Source organism: Bos mutus, chromosome 18, assembly GCF_027580195.1.
Source record: "Bos mutus isolate GX-2022 chromosome 18, NWIPB_WYAK_1.1, whole genome shotgun sequence".
Classification (NCBI taxonomy): domain Eukaryota; kingdom Metazoa; phylum Chordata; class Mammalia; order Artiodactyla; family Bovidae; genus Bos; species Bos mutus.
The window spans coordinates 36,193,710-36,209,410 of NC_091634.1; the positions used below are offsets into that span (position 1 = coordinate 36,193,710).

Here is a 15,701-nt window from a genome sequence, read left to right on the forward strand (position 1 = left end):
CCTCACGAAAAAGTCATGCAGGGTGTGAACCTGATGTTTTTCTGACAGTTCAGTCTGTTTGCCATCAACCTTTTCCTTGCTTCCTACTAGAGTCTAAGATGTTAATGTTCTTCCACTTGATAGAGGAGGTGGTTTGCCTGCCCAGAAAGAGAAGTCATGCCTTTGTTTCACTATGATTTAAGGCAAAATAGTTCTCAAATCTGGATTTTTAAAATATTGATTCCCCGGTCTTACCTCTGGGCATTCTGGCTCAGTATGTCTGAGGTAAGGCTTGGAATTTGTTTTTTTAATAATAATAATAAACTTTCTAGGTGATGCGGAGATACAGCTGACCCATGGGCCAGCCATTGGGTGCTATTAGACCAAACTGCCCTTCTTACCTCTAAACAACCAAAGTCCAGCTCATTCAACCAACTTGAGAATTTTGTTTTTGAGAATTTTTTCCTTACTCCTAGGCTGTTGAAATTTTTTTAATTAGTTTTTATTGGAGTATGTTGATTGGAAAAATTTTAATAGAAATTAATGGTTCATTTCTATCTAATAACTGAAAGACCAACTTTTTTTTTAAAGTCTTATAAACATGTTGAGAATAGTGTTGTAAATCACATAATTGACAAGGGATTTATATCAAGAATATATAAAGGAATCTTACAACTCAATAAAAAATAACAGGAAAAGGGGTCTGAATAGACACTTCTTCAGAGAAGACATACTAATAGCTAATAGCCACATGAAAAGATGCTAACATGAGTCATCAGGGAAATGCAACTCAAAACCACAATGAGAATCACTTCACACCCATTAGGATGGTTCTAATCAGACAATAGCAAGGGTTTTCATGGAAATAGAGAAACGAACCGTTATGGACTTCCCAGGCATCAGTGGTAAAGCATCCACTGCCAGTGCAGGAGACACGAGAGACGCTAGCTCAATCCCTGGTTTGGGAAGATCCCCTGGAGTAGGAAATAGTAGCCCACTCCATTATTCTTGCCTGGAAAGTCCCATGGACAGAGGCGCCTGGCTGACTGTAGTTCACAGAGTTGCCAAGAGTTGGACACGACGGAGCACACGTGCAGTTATAGTTACAGAACGTTTATACATCTGCTGGTCAGAATGTAAAATGGGGCAATTGCTGTGGAAAACAGGCTGGCAATTCCTCAAAAGGTTAGACGTTGTTTCCGTTTGACCCAGCAAGTCTACTTCTGTGTATACAAAATAAATAAAACGCGCATACAAAAACATGTACCTGAATGGTCACTGTGGCATTATTCATAAGAGCCAAAAAATGGAAACCATAAATGTCCAATCAACTGACGAATGAATAAGCAAAATTTGATATAGCCATACACATACGTACATGTAATAATACTCAGCAATAAAAAGAAATAAAGTACTAAAATATGCTTCAATATGAATGAATCTTGAAAACAGTTCATGCAGGGCACAAAGTAGATTAGTGGTTGCCAGGGGCTTGGGAGAGGGAGGAATGGAGAATGGCTGCTAACGGTTGCAGGGTTTTGGGAGTGAGTGATAACAATGTTCTGATATTAGGTCTGGTTCCAAATAGGAAAAGGAGTACGTCAAGGCTGTATATTGTCACCCTGCTTATTTAACTTATATGCAGAGTACATCATGAGAAACGCTGGACTGGAAGAAGCACAAGCTGGAATCAAGATTGCCAGGAGAAATATCAATAACCTCAGATATGCAGATGACACCACCCTTACGGAAGACAGTGAAGAGGAACTAAAAAGCCTCTTGATGAAAGTGAAAGTGGAGAGTGAAAAAAGTTGGCTTAAAGCTCAACATTCAGAAAACGAAGATCATGGCATCTGGTCCCATCACTTCATGGGAAATAGATGGGGAAACAGTGGAAACAGTGTCAGACTTTATTTTTTTTGGTGGGTGGGGGGGGCTCCAAAATCACTGCAGATGGTGACTGCAGCCATGAAATTAAAAGACGCTTACTCCTTGGAAGAAAAGTTATGACCAACCTAGATAGCATATTGAAAAGCAGAGACATTACTTTGCCAACAAAGGTCCGTCTAGACAAGCCTATGGTTTTTCCAGTGGTCATGTATGGATGTGAGAGTTGGACTGTGAAGAAGGCTGAGCGCTGAAGAATTGATGCTTTTGAACTGTGGTGTTGGAGAAGACTCTTGAGAGTCCCTTGGACTGCAAGGAGATCCAACCAGTCCATTCTGAAGGAGATCAGCCCTGGGATTTCTTTGGAAGGACTGATGCTAAAGCTGAAACTCCAGTACTTTGTCCACCTCATGCTAATAGTTGACTCATTGGAAAAGACTCTGATGCTGGGAGGGATTGGGGGCAGGAGGAGAAGGGGACGACAGAGGATGAGATGGCTGGATGGCATCACTGACTCAATGGACGTGAGTCTGAGTGAACTCCAGGAGTTGGTGATGGACAGGGAGGCCTGGCGTGCTACAGTTCATGGGGTCGCAAAGAGTCAGACACGACTGAGCAACTGAACTGAACTGAACTGATATTAGGTAGTGGTAATGAGCAAAACTCTGAATACACTAAAAACCACTGTACTGGGCACTGAAAGTATGAATTCTGTGGTAAAATTCATAAATCACAACAAAATCATTTTTGTTTTAAAAAACCTGAAACAGCTCAGATGTCCTTCAAAAGTGATTAGTTGCACAAACTGTGCACAGACCATGGAATATTGTTACTCGGTAACAAAACATATACTCCTTGCATGAGTCTTCCAGCAATTATGCTGGATAAAAATAGTCAATCCTAAAAATTTACAGACTTTATGATCCTATTTATAGAACATTTTTTGAAATCAGAACCTTTTAGAAATGGAGTTGACTGCCATGGATGAGTAATTGAGAGGAGTTGCAGAAGGGGGTAGCCTTGCTGGAGGGAGGTGAGTGTGGTTATGTTAATAAAAGGGCAACAGGAGGGATCCCTGTGATGAATGAAATATTCAGAATCTTGAATGTGGTATATGTAGATTTGTAAACTCCGCACATGATTAAGTTGTATCGAACTAAATATACACCAAAAATAACTATAAATGTGACTGAGGAAATGGAACATGATCAGTGGATCAAGTCAATGTCAGTATCCTGGTTGTGATATGGTGCTGTAATTGTGCAAAATGTCACCATTGAGGGAAACCAGGTAAACAGGACACAGAATCTCACCAGCAAGGACCTTTGGTGCGTGGAGAGGAGGTAATATAGATGAGACCGTTGGAAAGCCAAAGGTTATGTGGCAACTTTCAAGTGGCACACAGCCAGAAACAGAAGCCAGGGCTCTGGACACTGATTGCTTGGTTCAACAAATATTTATTTATTTGAGTGACACCAATGCCTCAGATTCTCAGTTGTAGAATCCAGGCTCTGGGGTTATAACTATTAATATGAACAACCCTCAGGCCAGCCACAGCTCAAGGAGGTACAGACGACCCCTCGCTATCCTGAGTCCCTGTCCGTGGGTGTGACGGCAAGAAGGGAAACAAAGAAGGACAATGAAGCCCAACAGCCAGGGCCCACGGGGCACCGGGACTGGCAAAGATACCAAACCTCCCAAAGCTCTTCCTAAAAGGAAGCAGAAGTGTGTGCTTTGGCCAAGGGACCCGGGACCAAAGGTAACGGGATAAATACGGGCGGACAGGGTGCCGGGAGTAGTTTGGGGCAGTGCTTTCAGGATGAGGATTAGAGAGCTGGCAGACTCATTGGAAAAGTCCCTGGTGCTGGGAAATACCGAGGGCAAAGCTTTTGGGATGAGGATTAGAGAGCTGGTAGACTCATTGGAAAAGTCCCTGATGCTGGGAAAGATCGAGGGCAGAAGGAAAAGAGGGCGTCAGAAGATGAGATGGCTGGACGGCCTCACCGATGCAATGAACATGCACTTGGGCAAACTCCTGAAGTTAGTGAGGGACAGGGAGGCCTGGCGTGCTGAACTACACCGGGGTCGGAAAGAGTCGGACAAGACTTGGTGACTGAACAACGGTCTAACACTGACGCCCCCAGAAGACTACAACTCCCAGCGTGCCCCACGGTCCGCCCCGGCCCCGGCGGTCATGTGATCGCTGCTCACGTGTCTACACTACCGGCCGGGGCTAGAAAGACCGCAGGTAGGTGGAAGGAGGTACAGGTTGGTGGAGGGTGGAATCTGGGTCCCCAAGGGCCCCACCGCGGCAGAACCCTACTCACTCGCTGCAGGGCTCTGCAACCTGTCATCCTCTGTACCACGCCCGCTCGGGGTCAGCCGGCCCTTGCCGCACCTTATCCCGGCCTGTCCCTACCTGGTCTCCACCTGTCGAGCCCCGGAACCCCCTCCACAGTTTACCACACAGCAGCCCACTCTCTGTCCCGGGTGGGCCGTGGCCCATTTTCCAATGCAGCCCACCCCTCGTATTTCTGGGATTCGGCCCCAGGCTGGCCTGGGTACTTACTCTCGTTGGGCTCTCAGGGGCCTACTGCAGTGGTTACAGCTCTGGCCTGAGGGCGTGGGCATTAAGCTGCTAGTTCTGAGTCTGCCAACGAGCCTCTGGGACATAAGCCTCTCTCCTCTCTCCCTCCGTGGGTCTGTTTCCCTAACTGAGCTGTTGCTTCACTCTGTGAGTTAAGTCATAGAGTCTCACTTCCCTTCACTCTGTTGACCAGCACTGGTGAAGTTTGAGAAAGGAAAAATTGAAGGCAGACAGGGAAGTGAGGAGAATCAGATCTCAGAGTTTGGGGAAGAAGGCGCCATAAGGAATAGCCCATAGCTCTCTGTCCACCAAAGCCAGAAGGGTGGAAAGAGCAGGTAAGCTGGGGACCATGGAGCAGAGTAATTTGAGGGGAGGGGAGGCTAAGAGATTCCGGAGCAGTGCAGAGACCTCTTGTGTCTGAGAGGTGAGCAGGATGGAGGGCGAGGTCTCACAGCGTGGGGAGCACCTGCTTTACATGGTTCTCTCTGGAGCTACACTGGAAGCCTGAGACCAAAAGTGCCTCCAGTACTCATTCACTGCTTTGATTTTTTGCTGAGTTGCTGGCTGGGTGGCAAGTTGCATAAGAGAAAGCCCTGTGGCATCTGACTGATCTTTCTGGATTTGAAGCCAGCAGGGAGATATTTTCCCTGGAGCTGTGTCCCTTGCTTGCATGCTTGGTGACATGTCTGAGAGTACCCAAACGCCCCCTTTTCTGTGTGATAAGTTTACAGCTCCCAACTTTGTTCAGCCATCACAGGAGGAGCCATGGCAAGAATCAGACCACCCAAGAGGCCTCAGTAGACATTTTAGACCCCCCAGTGTGTTGGGGGCATGAGATGGAATGCGTCTGTGATGGGCAGTGGTGAGGTCAGTCATGTGGGAGAAGAGAATTTAAATCCTCACTGAAATTTTGAAGGGCTTTGAAAGCTCCACAGCATTGAGACTCTGGGCAGGAGGGAGGTATGCTGGGTGTGAGAAACTGAAGTACCCACAGTTCTAGGTGAGGATTGTTCTTCAGACCCTGCGGTATAGAAACCAGTTGGGAAGCCAGACAGATTTGGATCTCAATCTTCCTCTGCAGCTTGCTACTGTGTGATCCTGAATGAGTGATTTGATCTCTCTGAACCTTATGACCACTGTAATCTAAGGAATGAATGAGATAAGATATGTGCATGACACTCCTGCTTGATGCACGCATGGCCTCTAGTGCTGACATGTCAGTACCCCTCTCTTCTGGGTTTGTGTCTTACTTACCTGATCAGTCCGTGAGCCTGAAGCAGGCAGGGGTTGCGTCTGACACCTTTCTGTCTCTGCCATTACGCTGTGGCACCCAGTGCAGTGATCCACACACCAACACACCTGGGTTTGGATCTCAGCCATCTGATCTTGGGAAAGTTGTTATCTTGGGATAACAGTATACCTGCCTTTCCCATCTAGGTTTAGGAGAGCCGGAATCCACAGGCCTCCTAGGATAACAGCCCCACACAGGCTGGGGCCACCCTTCCAGCTGAAGGTGTGTTCCCTCAGTTCCCCAGTGGATGAGGCCGTGAGACAGAACCCACAGACCCTGCGGGAACAGGACTCCAGGGGCCATGGCCCAGGTCAGCATCAACAGAGACCTTGGCGAATGGGGTTTAAGCACAGACTCTGGGGAGCGTGCCCGTCTGCTGCAGAGTCCCTCTGTGGACATAGCCCCCAAGAGTGAGGGGGAGGCCCCTCCTGGGGGTGTGGGCAGAGGCACCACTTCCACACTTGGAGCCATCTTCATCGTTGTCAATGCCTGCCTGGGCGCGGGGCTACTCAACTTCCCGGCAGCCTTCAGCACTGCCGGGGGCGTGGCAGCCGGCATCACATTGCAGATGGTGAGTGAGGGGGCCTGGCAGGCAGAAATGCAGAGTGGTGGGTCTGGGCTCCTGGCCTCAAAAGGGGGGCTCTGGATCGGAAGTGGTCAGTGACACATGCTAATCACTCTCCCCTCTGCCACACATGGCTGACATTATTAAACTACTGTAGCATTCTTTCCTTTGAGGCCAGATGAGAAGCGTTCTTAGCAATTAGGGAATTTCAGACATCAGTTGCGTATTTAATAGTTATGTGGTTACGTTTAAAAAGCGGGCCCACACCTTTTAGAACTGCATGGTGAAATATTTGCTGATGAAATTTGTATTTTCTTCAACATAATCCAGAGTGGGAGAGGGAAGAGATGAAACAAGACTGGTCTTGAATTGATGATTTTTTTGTTTTTAATCTTTTGGCCACACCACACAGCATGTGGGATATTAGTTGCCCACCAGGGATTGAACCTGCCCTCCCTGCATTGGCAGCATGGAGTCCTAACCACTGCCCCACCAAGGAAGTCCCTGAATTGATGATTTTTGAATTTGAGATTTGAGCGGTTTGAAATTTTCCTCAAAACTTTTTGTCTTTAAGGAAAATGCCGATTCCAGTAATCTATTAAAATTACCCTGCAGGATAAGGCTCATTTGCCAAATGGACTTTGGGCACCAGGCCAGTAAACGCTGAGCAAAACCAGGCTGCTCTTTGCTGCCAGGCCTTTCCCATACACTCTTGCTCCACCCTGCCTGCAGGCCATGCTGGTTTTCATCATCAGTGGCCTCGTCATCCTGGCCTACTGCTCCCAGGCCAGCAATGAGAGGACCTACCAGGAGGTGGTGTGGGCTGTGTGTGGCAAGCTGACAGGCGTGCTGTGTGAGGTCGCCATTGCCACCTACACTTTCGGGACCTGCATCGCCTTCCTCATCATCATCGGGGACCAGCAGGACAAGAGTGAGGTCCCCCCTCAGTATCTACCTCATCCCTCCCCCATGGCCCTGGGGATCCTGCAGTGGGCGGGGAAGAGCCTGGAATACCCACCCAAGGCCCGGGCCCGGCATTCATCTGGGAATCCTCCCTGCTGGCTGCTGGGCCCATGAGACAGTTGGAGATCCCAGCAGAGGTGGAGGACCATACCCTGCGGGAGCCTGGCATCACCTTCCCTCCTTCCTCCCTCTGCAGTTATAGCTGTGATGGCAAAGGAGCCTGAGGGGCCCGGCGGCAGCCCCTGGTACACAGACCGCAAGTTCACCATCAGCCTCACTGCCTTCCTCTTCATCCTGCCCCTCTCCATCCCCAGGGAGATCGGCTTCCAGAAATATTCCAGGTTTGGAGGCCCCACCCCAGCCTGTGCTGGACAGCAGTTCTGGTCACAGGCAGTCAGAGACCCAAGGGCAGCAGGGGAACCCCTCTCCTCCATGCCACCTTGCCTCCGGGGCAGAAAGAGGGGGCAAGGCAGAGACAGAACAGGGCTTGCAGAGGTTCTAGCAGAAGACGTTCCTTCTGTGTCAGCAGCTAGGGAGACAGTGGCTCTTTGCATCAGTGGGAGCATCAGTTCCAAACGTCCTTGTCCAAGAAGGGACGGATAGTAATCCTGAATGTGAAGGCCTCTCCTGGCCTGGGCCTTGTCTTTCTCACAAAGCATGAGATTTTTTGATCATTTGGGATGGTTAGCTTCACAGCATTTTCCATGCAGCTCAGTGTGAAGGGAAGGGACTAGCTTCTTGGCTCAGAGTCTGAAAAACAGGGATTCTAACCTGTTTGCTGTGATCCTTAATTGAAGGGGTCATGCTCAGTGTCTCCAAGGTTCTCTTTAATGTTGACTTTCTGGTATTAGTGCCTTGGAGCCTTCTCCCTCCAGCCTTTCCTGCTTCTCAAAGGCCCTGCTTGCAGCTCTGGCCATACCTGGGCTGCTCTGATTGAAGTAGCAGATGTGCTTTGAAGCCCAGCGCCCCCTGCTGCAGTCTCTGAGCTATGGAGCTGAACCACCTTATTTCCCAGTGGCCACACATGTCAGTCTGCTCCCCTCTTGGCTTCCTAACTGTGGCTTGTTTCTTTGAAATTTATTTCTCATGCATTTCTTAAGTCTTTGTTTGGAATGATCTCCCAGTTGGTTCCTTAGACACTTTTGGTCACTAAGGTGAAGGATGGATGTCCCTGGGGATAGAATCGAAGAAGAGGCAGCTGGGACTAGGGAGGAGGAGGCTTAATTCATCCTTTCTGGCAGCTTCCTGAGCGTCGTGGGTACCTGGTATGTCACTGCCATCATCATCATCAAATACATCTGGCCTGATAAAGAGATGACCCCAGCAGACATCCTGAACAGGTGAGTGAGGGCCCCCAGGAGGCACACAGGGTAGAAGCTGCACTTGGGCCCCAGGAGGTATTAGGTCAGGCATCAAAAAGCCACACAGGAGACTTCCCTGGTGGTCCAGTGGCTGAGCCTCCGTGCCCCCAAGGCAGGGGGCCCCTGGTCAGAGAACTAAATACCACGTCTAATGACTAAGACCTGGCACAGCCAAATAAATACATTAAAAAAAAAAAAAAATCCCAAGGCTCATTAGGGGTTTGACTCATTGGTCATTGTAGGAAGGAGACAAGAGGTCCTGATCTCCTTTTACTGGAGAGAAGAGTAAGAACCAGAGATGAGGGCCACTTTGCCATTGACGTACAACAAATGAGCCAGTGTGAGACTAGGCCTTGGGTTATAGATCCTGCCAAGGTGGAACTGCACGTTTTTTCAACATGTGCTTACCTGTATCTTCTTTGTGAAAATGAATCAATTTTCTCTTTTTTTTTTTTTAAAAAAGGTTTCTTTTTTTTTTTAAAACTTTAAAACTTTTTTAAATTAATTAATTTATTTTTGGTTGTGCTGGGTCTTCGTTGCCTCTAGAGCTTTTCTCTAGTTGTGGCAGGTGGGCACTACTCGCTAGTTGCGGCACACAGGCTTCTCTTACAGTGGCTTCTCTGTTGTCTTGTCGCGGAGCACAGCCTCAGGCTTCAGTAGTGGCAGCATGTGGGCTCAACAGTTGTGGCTCCAAGGCTTAGTTGCTCCTTGAAATATGGGCTCTTCCTGGACCAGGGATCAAACCCATGTCTCCTGCATTGGCAGGCAAGGTGTATTTTTTACCACTGAGAGGAAGTTTGGTTTCCTTTTTCTTGAAAGGAGCAAACCAGAGAAGCAGAAGCCCAAGTGCAAGAACCAGAACTTCTGGATTTGAGTCCCAGGAGGGCCTTCCAGAGCCTCAGTTTACTGACCTGTGAAGTGTGTCCTCTCCACTCCACCCTTGTGTGGGGGGAATGTGTGTCGCTGGCTGGTGGGGGCTGTGGGGGGCTGACTGAAGAGTAAAGGCGTGGGGCAGTTGGGGACTCCGAGGGCTTCACGGGCAGCAGCATCTTGTGTGTCTGTCCGCAGGCCAGCTTCCTGGATAGCCGTGTTCAATGCCATGCCCACCATCTGCTTCGGATTTCAGGTGGCAGTTTCAAGGTCCCTTTTGTTCCCTTAGCTCACTCCCCATCCTGGGATGGAATCTACATTATCGGTGGGACGGGCAGGGTGGTGGTGAGGGTGGTCCTGGAAGGGAGAGCTGAGTGGGAGTCCCAGGACTTTGCCCTTTGTCCTTGGGATGAAGTCACTTGCACACCCTGACCCTGCCCTTCACCCTGACAGTGTCACGTGAGCAGCGTACCCGTCTTCAACAGCATGCGGCAGCCCGAGGTGAAGACCTGGGGCGGCGTGGTGACAGCCGCCATGGTCATCGCCCTCGCTGTCTACATGGGCACAGGTGAGTGCTCCCCTCTGAGGGCCAGGCTTAGAGGGCTCCCACTCTCCATTTTCATCCCCAAGTCCTCTGGCCCAGGATTTCCTGGGCTTAACCCTGCATTCCCAGCACGTCAAATACTTCCGTTGGCGTTGGCTTGAACTTGGGGTTCCTTGGGGCTCCTCCCGCCCAAATGAGAGATGCATGCATGTATTCATTCAGCAGCTGTCAGTGGGTACCTAGTCAGTCAGTCCCAGGAACGTTCTCAGCATGGAGGGGATGCCATAGACAGAGAGAGGTCTGGTCCTGCTTTGCATGAAATTGACAGTCTATTTGGAGAGACAGTCTTATAGCAGTAAACCGGCAATCAGTAAGGAAATCCAGATGCGTGCCACAGTAACAGCGAACCAGGGAAGATGTGAGTGGGGCTGGCTTTAGGGGGCGGATCACAGACGGCTCCCCTCAGAGGAGATGGCATCTGGGGAAGCCCAAACCATGATAAGGAGCTAGAATCTGAAGAGCCCAGGGGGAAAGCATTCTAGACAGAGGAACGAGAAAATGCGGAGTCCCTGAGGCCAGGACAGAAGAAGGTCTGTGGAACAAGCTGTGGGGGTGGGTGGTGGGCAGCAGCACCAAACGGGGAGCACAGCCAGACCCTTGAGGACTGGTGGGAGCCAGAGAGGAAGCGTTTTCAGCAGGGGTGTGGCTCGGAGAAGGGTTGGCTCTGCGTATTGTGTGGAGAATGGTGTGGATGAGGGAGCAGGACTGGGAGACCAAGAAGAATGGCCCAGTGATTGCTCCCACAGATGGGTCTCAGGACCAGCTCTGTACTAGCCTCTGCAGATACAGCCAGGAATAGGGAGCCAAGAACAAGGGAGGCAAATAGGCAGAGCCCCTGTTCTCCTGGAGTTCATGTTTTTACTAGTTGAGGGAGACAGATGATAAACAAGTGGGGGAAAAAAAAAAAACCTCAGAGGAACACTGAAGAAAAGAGAACAAGGTGATGTCGAGAGAGTGCCAGGGGTCGGGGGTCACTGTGGATGAGGAGGGACCTCTGAGCTGAGACCTGAATGATGAGGAGATGGGCAGACAGAAGTTAATGCAGAAGCTCTGAGACAGGAACTGCTGGGGGAGTTCAAGATTGAAGAGGTTAACAGTGTGGGTGTGGGGAATGTGAGAAGTCAGGGAAGAGGGCTTCTGAGCCCAGCCCCGACACCCTTCTAAGCCTCAGTTTTAGCCTCCAGGGCTGGTCTGTCACCTCCCCATCTGCTGCTGGACTGAGCAAGGGATGGTCCCTCTCCCTTACCCTCCCAGGGTCGCTCTGACCCAGCCCTCTTGTCCCCGCCCTCAGGTATCTGCGGCTTCCTGACCTTTGGAGATGCCGTGGACCCTGACGTGCTCCTGTCCTACCCGTCAGAAGACATGGCTGTGGCTGTGGCCCGTGCCTTCATCATCCTGAGTGTGCTCACCTCCTACCCCATCCTGCACTTCTGCGGACGGTGAGCCCCCCGCCCCACCCCTCGAAGGTGGTGCTTCTCACCAGGGCCCCTGGATGCCCTTTGAACACGGCCTTGGGCCTTGTGAAACATCCCTTTTATAGAGAGAGACACTGAAGCCCATAGGAAACAGTCAATGCCTAGGATGGCCCTGTAAGCACCCCCAGCCGGGTCTTGGGGGGCAGAGTCACCAGGACAATCTGTGAGTGCTCTGAGAACCTCTAATCCAGGTCCCTTCCTGAACACCCTGTCTTCTGGATACCCCAGACCCTCCCTTTCCAGGAGTCTAGTGGAATCAGTTCCCATGGGGTGTGCAAACTCTGGACCAGGCAAGGCACTCAGTCTTTCACATTCACCATCCCATCCGGTCCCCATGGCAACCCTGAGAAGAATGCCACTAGACCCATTTCGCAGAAGAGGAGACTGAGGCCCAGGGATTGTCTTACCTACAGTCCATCCAGTTGGGGGTCTGGCTCCATGGCTGGAGTTGGGGGGGCACTGTCAGCAGGTATGCCTCTGAGCCCCTCTCTGTGTGGGCAGGGCGGTGATCGAAGGCCTGTGGCTGCGCTACCAGGGCATGCCGGTGGAGGAGGACGTGGGCCGGGAGCGGCGGCGGCGAGTGCTGCAGACGCTGGTCTGGTTCCTGCTCACCTTGCTGCTGGCGCTCTTCATCCCTGACATCGGCAAGGTCATCTCAGTCATTGGAGGCCTGGCCGCCTGCTTCATCTTTGTCTTCCCAGGTGTGGACCCCCGGTGTCCCCACAGCACTCACTCCCAGACCCTCCTGGCCTCAGCTCCTGTCTTGCTCACCTGCGGGGGAGAATAATCACCAGCATTTATCAGTCACCTTCAGGCTCTGTGGGAACCCCTGTTTGAGCATCACCTCCTGCAGAGAAGGTGTAATTGTCATCTCCATTTTACCCATGAGGAGGTGTGAGGTTCAGAGAGAGTAACAAACTTCCCTAGAGGTTAACAAACTCAACTAAAGAAGAATAGAATCTTTTCAAACTGAAGTCTGTCCAGATCCACAGTCTATATAGTCTTAACTCTTATTTCAAGAACCTGTTCCTCCATGACTGTCAGGGATCTGGCTGGGTCAGCCCACGACAGGGTAATTAGGGTCTGGCAGTGGCACCCTGACACGGAGGTTGGGAGACTTGAGTTTCAGACAGTCTGCCACCAGATCCCTGGGAAACTGTCCTGTCTGCCCAGTCACGAGTTCTGCCTATACCCAGCTTATTTCTACCCAAGAGGCCAGCTGGAAGGCCCTTGCCACTTGGCCTGGAGCAAGGGGGCCACACCTGCTCAGAAGTGCATTGGGAAAGCCCTGCAGCGAGGGCACCACAAAGTCGCCTCCCAGTGCTGCCCCTTTAGCTCGAGGTCTTATGTGCCACCCAAGGACCTCTCCTGGGAGCCCAGTTACCAGGCTTCCAGCTGGGTGCAGAGTGGAGGCAAAGATGGAAAATGTGGAGGAGGAAACACAGGCCTTTCTCTGTCCACCTCCCCTGTCTCCTGGCAAAGGTGGAGGCTGGCTGGTTACGGGGGGAACCCAGCCAAGCTCTCAGGGCCATCTCTTCTCTTCCAGGGCTGTGCCTCATTCAAGCCAAACTCTCTGAGATGGAGGAAGTCAAGCCAGCCAGGTAAAGCAGGGCCCAGCCTGTGGGCCTCTCAGGGAGGTGCTGGACGGGGAGGTACCCTTTAAACTGGTCGGAATCAGGAGACCTGTGTACTTTGAAAATAGGAGTTTCTAAAATACTGTTTAAAAAATATATATTTATTTATTTATTTGGCTGTGCTGGGTCTTAGTTGCAGCATGTGAGATCTAGTTCGCTGACCAGGGATCGAACCCAGGCCCCCTGCTTTGGGAGCATGGAGTCTTAGCCACTGGACCACCGGGGAAGTTCCTTAAAATACTTCTTTTAAAATGAGTAACGTGTTAGTTGTAACAGTTCAAACACTTCTGAAGGACTTTAGAGAAAAACATAGAAGTCCATCCTTCCCCACCGCCCTCTCCCTTCTCCTGAGAGAGTTCATGTCATGAGCATGGCCTGTGCCCTTGTACACTGTTGCTGTGTGTGCACGGATGTCTGTGTACACAAAGTGATGCGTGTGTATACACAGACACATGGGTTTTTGTGTCTGGTTAGCTTTTTTCCCCAAAATTATTTCAAGCCAGACACACTTTCCTACCCCTGCTTTTTTTCACTTAACCATGTATCTTGGAGATCACTCTCTGTCCACACAAGATCGACTGCTTCCTTTTTCAGTGGCTGTAGAGTCTGTTGTTTGAATGTGTCCTGAATGTGAACACACTTCTGCACATACACCTTGGCACACCTGTTCAAGGATCTTAGTGTCATCAATTCTTGGAAGGAAGTTGCTTTATCACAAGGCATGCCCCTTTTCACTTTGGCACGTGGGTTCAAATTACCCTCTCAAGAGGCAGTACCAGTTCGAGTCCCAGCAGCAGTGAATGAAAGTGCCCTGTTCCCCATATCCCTGCCAGCACAGTACATAGAGGCCTTTTCAATATTTCTTAGTCTATTGAAAACAAAACACTATATTTAAAAAAATTTTACCTTTTTAAAGTGTTCGGTAGTTATCAATTCCATTCATATTTTTGTGTAACCACCAGCCATCTCCAGAACTTTTGCATCATCCTAAACTGAAACTCTGTGCCCATTAAACAGTCACTCCTTGTTCCCTTTTGCCCCAGCCCCTGGCAACCAGCATTCTATTTTCTGTGTGAATCTGACTCTTCTAGGTACTTCCTGTAACTGGAATTGTATTTGTTTTTTTTGTACCTGGCTTCTTTCACTTAGCATAATGTCCTCAAGGTCTGTGTGTTGTAACTTGAGTCAGAATGTCCTTTGTTTTTAAGGCCAAATAATATTCATTGTATGTACAGGCCACATTTTGCAAAACACTGCATTGTTTTTAATATGTACATGTTCCTGAATGGTAGAGAGGTTATGACCAGGTTGCATGCTTTAAAAACAAACAAACAGAAAATTATTGTGGGGACTTCCCTGGCAGTCCACTGGTTAAGACTCTGTTCTTCCAATACAGGGGGAATGGGGAATCGGGGAACTAAGATCCCATATGCCATTTGGTAAGGCCTAAAAAAAAAAAAAATCCAGTTATAACCCTGCAGCTGTTTTTGATACACATAAGTTTGCAGATGCTTTTGACTTATTTTTTAATAAAATGGATCACTTCATGTGACTTGCTTTTTCCTGACCATCTTTCCCATCAGGAGACATACATTCTAATTCTGGTCCTGCCCTTGGTCTCCTGTGACCAGTCAGCTAATCGCATTAGGTCTTGGTCTCCTTACCCATGGTCTAGGAGTCATACACCCAGCCCCATAAACCTTTGTGTGAAAGCTGTTGAGAAGTAGGAAGTGCTCTACCCACAGGAGAAGTGGTATAAGTAATTACAGTAATTAACTGATACATGGCAACCCACTCCAATATTCTTGCCTGGAGAATCCCAGGGACAAAGGAGCATGGTTGGCTACAGTCCATAGGGTCACAAAGAGTCATGACTTCAGACACGACTGAAGTGACTTAGTACATACATTTACATATATATGAGAGTCTGCAATGTCATGAGTGGTTGACTGACCAGGCCCCCTCTCTCACCCTCTGCTCTACAGCTGGTGGGCGATGGTCAGTTACGGAGTCCTCTTGGTCACACTGGGAGCCTTCATCTTTGGCCAGACCACAGCCAACGCCATTTTTGTGGATCTTTTGGCGTAACCACTGCCTCCCAGAGAATTCTTGGCCTTTGTTGTTAGACCCAGGACCCCATCTCATAGAGCTTCAGGACCACCCTGGGCCCGGCATCATTCCCCTCCACTGGTGGGATGACATCCGCACATCCTTTTCCAGAAACAGTTCTGGGGTGAAATCAGACCCCACCCCCGTGGACAGTTCCAACTCAGCTCCCTTCCTGCTCCCCCATCCTGGCAGTGCCGTGGATGGTAGGAGGAAGTCTCATGCCACAGGAGAACCTCCTCCCCTCCTCCACTTCTCGACTTCTCCATGCCTGGACGCCATGGGTAAAGAGTGTTGGTAGGTCTCCAAAGAAAGAACTCAGCCTGACTTGCCTCTGGAGAAAGAGTGTGCACCGAGAGGTCCCCTCCTCCACAGAGAA

General features: G+C 49.8%; 1 protein-coding gene across 3 annotated transcripts; it reads left to right on the forward strand.

Annotated features, from left to right (window-relative positions):
- The first annotated feature begins 3,966 nt into the window (after nt 1-3,966).
- Nucleotides 3,967-15,437, forward strand: SLC38A7 (solute carrier family 38 member 7). Of its 3 annotated transcripts, none has more exons than XM_005899913.3 (11): nt 3,967-4,114; nt 5,891-6,315; nt 7,042-7,240; nt 7,469-7,613; nt 8,514-8,612; nt 9,702-9,759; nt 9,957-10,071; nt 11,399-11,546; nt 12,084-12,283; nt 13,129-13,183; nt 15,202-15,437. In XM_005899913.3, exons 2-11 carry the CDS (start codon nt 6,046-6,048, stop codon nt 15,302-15,304), a joined length of 1,392 nt encoding a protein of 463 aa, XP_005899975.1. In that variant the 5' UTR covers nt 3,967-4,114; nt 5,891-6,045; the 3' UTR covers nt 15,305-15,437. The 3 variants fall into 3 exon arrangements, with proteins under 3 accessions (XP_005899975.1, XP_070244425.1, XP_070244424.1); XM_070388324.1 differs by having other exon boundaries at nt 5,891-6,054; XM_070388323.1 differs by lacking the exon at nt 3,967-4,114 and adding an exon at nt 4,169-4,788.
- Nucleotides 15,438-15,701: the final 264 nt, after the last annotated feature.

Bases quoted from the DNA above. Each gene is read 5' to 3' on its own strand.
- SLC38A7 (XM_005899913.3), top strand. From the start codon at position 6,046: ATGGCCCAGGTCAGCATCAACAGAGACCTTGGCGAATGGGGTTTAAGC. The intron at 7,614-8,513 runs GTTTGGAGGCCC...CCTTTCTGGCAG, and splicing joins GGCTTCCAGAAATATTCCAG to CTTCCTGAGCGTCGTGGGTA. The intron at 10,072-11,398 runs GTGAGTGCTCCC...CCCCGCCCTCAG, and splicing joins CGCTGTCTACATGGGCACAG to GTATCTGCGGCTTCCTGACC.